Source organism: Carassius carassius, chromosome 1 (genome assembly GCF_963082965.1).
Source record: "Carassius carassius chromosome 1, fCarCar2.1, whole genome shotgun sequence".
In the NCBI taxonomy this organism is placed as follows: domain Eukaryota; kingdom Metazoa; phylum Chordata; class Actinopteri; order Cypriniformes; family Cyprinidae; genus Carassius; species Carassius carassius.
In genome coordinates, this window is record NC_081755.1 from 20531869 (window position 1) to 20542118 (window position 10250).

At 36.6% G+C, this 10250-nt stretch overlaps 1 protein-coding gene across 1 annotated transcript; it reads left to right on the top strand.

The window, feature by feature from the left end:
- The first annotated feature begins 1911 nt into the window (after positions 1 to 1911).
- Positions 1912 to 8389, top strand: foxj1a (forkhead box J1a). Its single transcript, XM_059550724.1, has 3 exons — positions 1912 to 2160; positions 3001 to 3587; positions 6220 to 8389. Exons 2-3 carry the CDS (start codon positions 3021 to 3023, stop codon positions 7060 to 7062), a joined length of 1410 nt encoding a protein of 469 aa, XP_059406707.1. The 5' UTR covers positions 1912 to 2160; positions 3001 to 3020; the 3' UTR covers positions 7063 to 8389.
- The last annotated feature ends 1861 nt before the right edge of the window (positions 8390 to 10250 follow it).

Sequence of the window (10250 nt, forward strand, 5' to 3'; positions counted from 1 at the left end):
CTGACTAATTTGTTTTTGCATGAGTTTTACTCTCATTTCTGTGAGTCAAAGTGAAACTAAGAGGACTTTAGACCATCTCCAGATCTGATGCTCGCTCGCTACTTTTTCTCTTTCTCAGAAACAAACGAATAAAACAAAAACAAAGAAATGTCTGAAATGAAGGATGAAAAAGAATGAAATTGATAAGAGAAGTTGTGAGCAGCTGTATGATAGCGCCATCTAGTGCTAAACAACTTATTATAAATGAAGCCATGTACATTTTTTCATAAAAAAGACCACATCGACATTGATAATGATAACGTGAACAGTTTAGTCAATTAAAACTTAGACAAATTTGTCAGTGAAGAATAGTAGGACACTGCTTACTTTCTGGTCACTGGTTACAAAGTGTAAAGTTATGAAATTGCTCAGTTTGTTAATCATATCAAAGTCACCTGTTGATTACCTGAAGAGGAAGAACAGGTCTTAAATGGTCTTGAACAATCAGATCAGATGGAAAACAAACATGTCAGGGTCAAACAATCAGGAATGTGTTCGGAGTGATTTCACGCATGACTGCCACTAATGGACGAGAGGAAAGGACTCTCAATACAATGCTTGTTAATGGGACTGAGACAGTCTAAAGCCTCCTTGACGAGGGTTCAGGTGTCAGACTGCATTCAACAACACTATGTAGCATGTATTGGAATTGTTTCCACACAAATGACACATTATACAGTGCCTTACAGTCATTGATGTGTTTGAATGAATGAAACTGACAGTCAAGAGGATAAACCCCAAACCTGCTCTCAGGACAGATTTAAAGTGTTAAGAGTTTGAGCACATCTCTTCAGATAGCAAAGGGGGAGTTTTTTAAGGAATGCACTTTTTGTTGGTAACACAGAGGGACTAGACAGATTGTCCTCTTGAGAGCTGTGTTAGTGCAGCTGAGTGCTTTCCTGCGAAAGAAACTCTAACAGCTGCTCCTTCTTCAAACACTTTCATATTAGACAACTGCCAATCAGCAGGTCTACAGACCGACTCTGAATGAGAGAAAGAGAAACAAATCATGAGACCAAACTTACTATGGTAATCCAGATACAGCGCTAAAACCAACACAGGCCCATGTATAGTAATAATAATAAATATTATTGATGATAATGATGACGATGATGTATATAATAAATAAATAAATGGGGTAGTATTAAATTAACCTGTTTTATTACATTTATAAAAATGAACCAAAATAAATAAAATAATAAATTAATGAATCAATCTGGCAATATTAGGATACCCAAAGTTGTTTTATGGGTCTGATCAAGAAGAAATAATTCTTAAATAACGACTGTACATTCAGCTGGAAAAAAAAAATATCCGAAAGGACATCAAAAATCATCAAAATCATTACAAAAACAATAAATACTAAAATAATTATGTTTTTTGAGTTCAAACTGTTCACTGCAAATGTGCATTTAGTAATAATAATACATATAATATGATGATAATAATAGTAATGATGATGACAAGGAAGATAATAATAATAATAATAATAACATGACTGAATCAACCTTGCAATATTAGGATATCCAAAGCAATTTTAAGCAGAAGATAAAATAGAAATAACTCTTATAACAAAAGTACATTTAATTTGTATTAATAGGCTATTTTCAATGAAAAATAATAAATACATTACAAAAATAATAAAACCATCATGCGTGCTGAGTTCGAAAATATAACGTTACATGTAACTGGAATGTGCGTTTAACATTGTTTGTTTCATTCAAGGAACTATATATTTTCATTATTAACAACATGTGTTTTTTTCTCGTCTCTTGTTTGTAAAATATAGTTTTGTCTTCGTCATCAGACGAGAAACGGACGCGCGTAAAGCACAAACCTGCGCGCTCGCGATTAAGAGCCCAATCACCATAACAACCGGCCAGCCAATAGAAGAACGGGAAGCTGTTTACAGGGGGGTGTTGCGTTGCTGGGGTGACGGACAAACGTCCTGCGGCAGGTATTAAACTGAGCCCCTGCTGCCCCGCAGACCTCGAACCGACACACTCTCCCGGAGTCCCACGACCGGAGGCTGCTACGCCTTCATCCGACGCAGTCTGTGCTGCTCCCCTCTCACAACTGCTCTTGTGTCATCTGCCATTCAAGCCTCATCAGTAAACACAGGTGAGTAGATCCGAGCTGGGCTTCTGGAACACACCTCACAAACGTGTTATCATTTTAAAAATGTATTTATATGTTGAGTCAGTTGTATAGATTAAGCTGTGTGTATAAGTCAGTTTGGTCTATTACTAATGTGATAAAATTACTTATTTTTATGCAATAATAATAATAATGGCGATGATGATGAGGAGGACAATAATAAAGTTGTAGAACTAAAAAGAAAACGAAGTAACACTGAGCATACTTTATAATAATAATAATAATAAAGTTGTAAGACTAAAAGAAAAAGAAAGCTTACTTTATAATAATATTCATAATAGCTAATAATAATAGTATAATTGTAGAACTTAAAAGAAAACGAAGTAAGCTTACTTTATGATAACAATAATTTATTAAATTTTTTAAAACTACACCGACAAAAAAGAAGGGCCTAAAAAAATTAAAGATCTAAGTTAACTGGTTTTATTCAAGTCAAAATGTTAGTTAATATCAATTAATCAACCAAGTTATATTAATTTAAGCTTACTTTTATAGGTTAAATCAAGAAATAGCTCTTTCGTTTTTATCTAACAATCGCAGATCACCTGCATCCTCAGTGTAAACATCTGAATATTGAAGGCAAGGCAGTAATTTGTGAAATCCTGGTGCACCTGCGGTGCTGAGGAATGTTGCTGGTTTGGGATCTGCTCTATTGTGTGCTTACAGACCCCAGTTATGAGCCGTTGTAAAACACAACCTGTGAAGTTTCAGGAAACGTCTATGACCTCTATAAGCTGGAGAAACTAAATAAAGACAAATGACTTTCAAACCTGACTGCGGTCAAACTTTATGTCTCCTCCTCAGGATCTGGCTGGTACGGGACCATGCTCTCCATGAGTTACTCGGACCCATGGCCGGAGGGCTCGGTGGGGCTGGAGGAGGAGGTGGTCACGGCCGCCGCTCAGGCTGAGCAGATGGACCGGAGCTCAGTCGACTGCAACAGCAGCAGCTGCAGCTCCGACAATTTAGACGACAGCCTCACCAGCCTCCAGTGGCTGCAGGAGTTCTCTATTCTCAACGCCAGCGCCTCCCAATCCAGCCATCACCACAGCCACTTCTTTGGGAGCCAAGCAGGTTCGGATGCGCCCTCGTCTCCTTTAGCAGGAGATCCGGCATCCATGGGTATGCCGCTGACCCCAAGCAAACCCACGGCGGCGTCTTTCTGCAGGACGCCTTGCTTGTCGGCTCTTCCCAGCCTGGTTGCTCACGGACACTGTCCGGATGAAGTCGATTATAAGACCAATCCTCATATCAAGCCACCATACTCATATGCAACTCTCATATGCATGGCCATGCAGGCCAGTAAGAAAACCAAAATCACTCTCTCATGCATCTATAATTGGATCACAGACAACTTCTGCTACTTCCGCCACGCAGACCCCACTTGGCAGGTAAGATGCTGCAGTCGAACTTGTTTTAATGCCTTACATTCATTTGCACTTCATAGATGGCTCATTTGCATATCTGGCAAAGGGTATTTTGCTATTGTTTGAGCAGAATGGAGTGAGAGAAAGCCTTCTTAGAACCTGCTGAAGTGGACTGTGTATTGGAGAGAGACCAACAGAAGCCTGTTTTTATTTAGAGGCTTGATATTTTTAGTGATTGGATGACCACCAAACAGAGTAAGAGCTTTTCCAGCTTGGTTGTTCGACTGATGGAGCCTGCTCCAAGAATCACAGCAGAAATGTGCAGTAAGGTTTAGTGTAAAAAGAATTACATTGGGCATTTGTCTGATTTTGTCTCCTTAAGACATGTTTATAACTTAAACTACTTTTCAAAGTGAGGCGAGGAGGAAGAATGAGCTCATAAGTTGGATATTTACAAAAAAAAGGGGGATTTCTAAAAAAGATTTAAATGGTTTGGTGAATTATTAATTAACCACTTAGCCATAACATCTTTTCTCTGAAGAAAACGTAGACATTCGCTCAGTTTTTAGATATTTAAACTCATAACAATGTTTAACCAGGAGGTCAGTGCTTCATTTAAATGTGATTAGGTCGTGGTGGTTGGTTGGTTGGCATGCCAGTGGAGGCCTTTAAAGACCCTATGTTTGTTAGTACTCCTGGAAGTTGACAAAATACCATTTAGTCTTTTAATAATATTGAGATATAGACTTTTAAATTATACAGTTTTCCTCTTCTAGGAAATGGCCACAAATATTGACGATGCATTTTGACCTTACTTTCATATCTCAGTTTTGTCCAATCAAATGCTGTTTACAATGAGAATAATACCTCTCAATAATACCTCCTACTTTTGATCAGTAATGGCAGATAAGCTTTCATTAGTTAATGAATGGTGCATTATAAATAGAACATTTTACAGAATTAATTCATTTCATTCATATTCATTTAAAAATAGCATCGCAATTTAAAGTTCAGACAGAAGTCACTTCTGTAGGTCAATGCAGCAAATTTGCATGAAAAATATAAACCCAATGTTAAATTCCCAATTCTGCAGATTTCTATTGAAATGAATGGAAAGGAATGGAATTTTGCCAATTGTTGAGTAAATGTGACTACAACTTTAATACACAACTCAGTTTATAAAGAATGTCGAAAAGCTAAAAATGTATTAGTAAATGTAGAAATTAATATTAACCTAGATTACTAAATGCAGTTAAGTTATTATTAATAAGTATTAAACCTTCCTGTATGGTTAAAGGATGTGAAAAACTGGTTACACTTTATTTTAAGGTTCAGTCCTACTATGACTTTTGCCTCAATAACTCCTAATTTGCTGCTTATTAATATTTAGTAAGGTAGTTGTTAAATTAACATAATAGGTAAGATTGGGGATGTAGAATATGGCCATGCAGAATATATGCTTTATAAGTACTAATAAACAGCCAATGCATGCTAATAAGCAACATGTTAATATTGAGTGTTGATCCATATACTAAAGAGTTACCTGAAAACTAAAGCCAAAAGTAATAAATCTCTATGATATGTGTTGTCCAAATTTCTTCGTTCAATAAGAAATACGTCCACATAAGAAAAAAACCTGCACTCAAGCTATTTCATAGGGTCTTTAAAGGGACCGTTCACCCAAAAATTAACATTTGATGTTTATCTGCTTACCCCCAAAGCATCCAAGATGTAGAACACAAAAAATATTGTTAGCTTAAACCATTGCAGTCTATGAGTCTTATAATGTAAGTTGATGAGAATCACGGCTAAAACATACAATTAAACAAAAACAAAAAGAAAACATTAAACCAAATGAAACCCTGTGGCTCGTGACGATACATTGATGTGTAAAGACACAAGATGACTGGTCTGTGCAAGAAACTGAACAGTATTTATATAGTTTTTTACCTCTGATTTATGCAATTTCCTAAACTGTTAGAAACTCTCCTGAGAGCATCCTCTTGAGTGCGTTCTCAGCAGTGAGGCATCTTCTTCTTCTTGCTTTATGGTGGATTGCAGACTTATAAGTGCATTACCGCTATCTATTTCTTAAGTGGACCATTGACACTCCTAATTGAGATTGTATATAGAGTGCCAATGGGTAATTTGAGAGATAGGTGGAGGTAATGCACTTATAAGTCTGCAATCCACTATAAAGCAAGAAGAAGAAGAAGATGCCTCAAGCGCCAGCTGCTGAGAATGTTTCTTGCACAGACCAATAATTTTGTGTCTTTATACATCCATGTATTGTCATGAAATGCAGGGTTTAATTTGGTTTTGTTATTGTATGTTTTTCTTTGTTTTATTGTATGTTTTAGTCGTGATTCCCATCCACTTATATTATAAGACTGACAAACTGCAACGATTTGAGCTAAAAATCATGGTTTGTGCTCTACTGAAGAAACAAAGTTCACCTTCATATTGGATGCCCTGGGAGTAAGCAGATAAACAAATTTTCAAAAAAATTTCATTTTTGGGTGAATTATCCCTTTAATGCATGACTTCATATGTTTAAGTGCATTATAATAAAGCCAAATTCCAATACACAACTGAACTATAGATTAGACTGGAGATTAATACATATTATTATTGATTTTGTCCTTCATCATTGCAGAACTCCATCCGCCACAATCTGTCACTGAACAAATGCTTTATAAAAGTGCCGAGGCAAAAGGATGAGCCAGGCAAAGGTGGGTTCTGGAAGATCGACCCCCAGTATGCAGAACGTCTCCTCAATGGTGCCTACAAAAAGCGCAGGATGCCCCCTGTGCAAATCAACCCAGCTCTTCAGAACCGCCTCAGGATGAACTCTCACGCTGGACAAGCTGCAGCCACCGCAGGGATGGCCAGAAACCTTTGCGTGAGTCCCGAGTCCCAGCAGCTCCTGAAAGAGTTCGAGGAAGCCACGGGTGCCGATCAGAACTGGGACCCTCGTTTGGCTGAAGCCACGATGTTGAATTGTTGGGTCTCAGGAAAGGGCAGCAAGAGGAAACAGCCGTACAGGACTGGTGGGAGCAAAGCTCCACGACGCGCAAGCTCCCCACTGTTGTGCATAGATGAGCAGGAGGACTTAAGCTCCCTGAAGGGCAACTTTGACTGGGACACCCTGCTAGACTCGGCCCTGAATGGAGAATTAAGCTTGAACGAAGGGTGTCCATTGAGCCCTATACCTCAAGACGAGGACTTGATGGTTAGAGGCACCCATATCAGCCCCCTCGAACTTCCCGGAGGCATCGCTGAGAACCATGTGTTGATGGAAACTCAGAGGAGCAGCGAAGCAGACTTTGACGAGGAAACCTTCCTGGCCACTGCATTTCTCCAGAGTCCCTGGTCGGAGGTGGAAGAGGGCAACCGTCCCGACTTCCTCTGTAGCTCAGCGGTCAACATCGATCAACTCTTTGACCTGGGAGACTCTCTCGGGGGAGACTTAAGCACTAAGATCGAGTCTCTCCTTTGAAGAGGTCATCAGTGAAACTTGAGATTCAGGCCTTTGGGCACAAACAAGTCAACGAACAAAGAGGGTTTGGACTGTTAACCCCCAAAGATTTCATGCTGGATTCCATGAAGCCCACGTGAAGATGTATTTTTAAAAGCGTATCTATTTCGACTACTGATTTTTATGATTATGTTTTTGTATTTGACATGTTATCTACCTTCATTACAGCTAATCTAATCAAGATCCTTAGCGAGTCCCTAAAATCATCATCTATCAAATACTTGGAACATGGGATTCAGTGACTCGTATGTATGGAGGTAGACAAAAGAATAAAAATGTGTTGTTTACAATTCAACTTTACATAGCAGAACTGAATAGTTGAAATGCCTTATGGATAAAGAAAAATATTTTAGACATATTATATCATACTCACACAAACTCAACTTTAAATCAACTGTGCAAATGAAATTGTGCATTATGCAGCCTTCCTTGCGACTGACTAAAAATAAAGGTTCTTAATTGGCATTCATGCTTCCATAAAGAACATTTAACATCCATGGATTCTTTCCATGGTTCAAAATGTTCTTAAGAACTGTTCACTCCAAGGATCTTTTGGGGATCCAAAAGTGGCTCTTCTGTATTGCGATGGGTCTCATTTGGAACCTGTATTTTCAAGAGTGAATTTAAGTCGTTGATCTCAGAAACGCCCCAGGGCTACACATTTTGGATGTCCCACCTGATTTATATCATCAGCTCATTGGTGGAGGCTGTAAGGCCACATCCATAATGTGCAGTGCTTGGGTCCTGCAGACCAGGACTGAAGGCCACTGGTGTAGAATATGGAAACTGAAATGTTTAGGTTTCTAGAAAACAAATAAGCTGTTTTAGCACTGAATGGCTGATAGGATAAAATTTTGTGTATTTTGGGGATTCCTACCCATTTTGGATTATTTGGTAGGCAGAAGTATATGTGCCAAACTTTCTCTCTTGCAGCTGAATAGAATTCGACATGCACATCTAACCACTTTCACGCACATATTGTGTTATGAGTGTTACGCTGACTTCATATAAATGATATTTTACATCAAGACTACTTTTATCTTCTTGTTTAGATTGTTAGTACTAAGTACAGTTTAATGGGATGAGTTAATCTCTTGGGAAGATATGTCATTAAAGTAAACAATAAAAAAGGCACTAATATACCAAACAGTTTTTGTTTATTTGTTTGTTTTATCCAGAATATGAGCTTAAAAATTACTCCATCACTCCATTGGGTTTCAGCAATGTCTCAACTTTGTATGTGCCAAGGAAAATAAATGAAAAAACAGACATATTTTTATGTCAAAAACATATATGTTTATTTCTATGCCTGTTTGTTCAGATTTTTTTAATGTACGAAATATGTCCAAATTTGGAAATGCAATGACATATATATAAATTAAATGATTGTGTGGCAACAAAACTTCTTCCAAAGATACTAGTGGGTTGATTAATTGTTTTTATTATCATACCTGTCATTGTTCTATAAGTTTTACACATTTTCGGCTCCTAATTTTGGTAATTTTGCTTACTTAATGATTTTTTCCAGCTGACACTGATACACATGCAACGATGCCTACAAAGCGTTGCCTTGTTTCAGAGACTGACAACGTCACCTCAGCATCACCTTCTTTTGAATCTTTTGCCTATTTGAACATACTGTACTCCAGATTAAAATATAAGACAGATATCTCATGTTGTGTTTGTGTTGTGTAAAAGGGCATAAAAAAGATCTTTTTCTCAAATAACATCTTTTACTCAGTTCATGCTTGATTCCGCTCCATTTGTGCTCTTGCTTTTGTTATGCGATGAGAGGGACGTCAAACAGCAAGACAGTGTGTGTGTGATTTACACAAGCATCTCTCTGCTTGTCTTATTTTGGGGGTGTCGCTGTCTGTGTGTGGGAGTGTTTAGGGCTTTGTTTGTGCTCAGTGAGATTCTCGTACCCCCCAGAGTTCCAGTCAGGCCTGCCCTTGCTCGGCCCATGTGGGGTCCAACGGGGACGACGTCCCACGCCCTCATATATCACTGTGCTTTTACATAGATTAACAGGAGCATTGGGAAGCTGTGAAGCGCTTGGCTTGGACCTCATAAAATGTTTTTGTTCTGTATTGAACAGTCATTTGTTAGGAGACTCTCACATAATCTGTCAACAACATGGTTTTGATCAAAATCTACAAATTTACGTTTCACTTAGAAAATGAAGCCTATTTTAGAACCATTCAAACTTACTGCATTTTGTTTTTGATTTTAGGATAAATGTGACCTGGATATGTTCACATGACATTCAGCTTGTTAAACATTGACAGTTTTATACAATACAATGCTAATTTAATTTCTGAGAGAACTAGGGTGTTTCTATTATTATTATTTTTTTATCATTAACTGGCTATAATTTATTACAACCTCTATGTAAAGGAAAAAATGTGTTGACAAAACAGAAAACATATCTGTTAAAAGAATATTCTAGATTAAATGCAGAAAAAAGGTGTTGACAGAATAAATAAATAAATAAGAAAGAATATTTTAGATAAAACGTTGTAAAAAAAAAACCATGTTGACATTCTAGATCAAACAAACAAACAAATAAATATATGTTAACAAATAAATAAATTAACAAACAGGTGTTTCTAATATTTAATAATTTATCACTGCCACTCTGTTAAAAGAATATGTCATGTCAAACGTTATTAAATGTGTAGACAGAATACATAAATAAAAAAAATAAATAAGAATATTTAAGATAAAACTTTGTAAAAAAAAAACATGACATTCTAGATCAAACAAATAAATAAATATGTTAACAGATAAATAAATAAATTAACAAACAAACAAACAGGTGTTTCTATTATTTAATAATTTATCACTGCCTCTCTGTTAAAATAATATTTCATGTCAAATGCTATTAAATGTGTTAATGAATGAATAAACAAACAAACAGATAAATAAATAAATCTCTGTTGAAAAAAAATATAGTCAAACAAACTAACAAGTAAACAGATAAATAAAGCTCTTTTAAAAGAACATTCTAGTCAAACAAACAAATAAATAAATAGATAAATAAATATATCACTGTTAACAAACATTCTAGTCAAACAAATAAATAAATAAATAAATAAATCTCTGTTAAGAGAACATTCTATTCAAACAAACAAACAAACATATAAATT

Bases quoted from the DNA above. Each gene is read 5' to 3' on its own strand.
- foxj1a (XM_059550724.1), top strand. From the start codon at position 3,021: ATGCTCTCCATGAGTTACTCGGACCCATGGCCGGAGGGCTCGGTGGGG. The intron at 3,588-6,219 runs GTAAGATGCTGC...TCATCATTGCAG, and splicing joins ACGCAGACCCCACTTGGCAG to AACTCCATCCGCCACAATCT.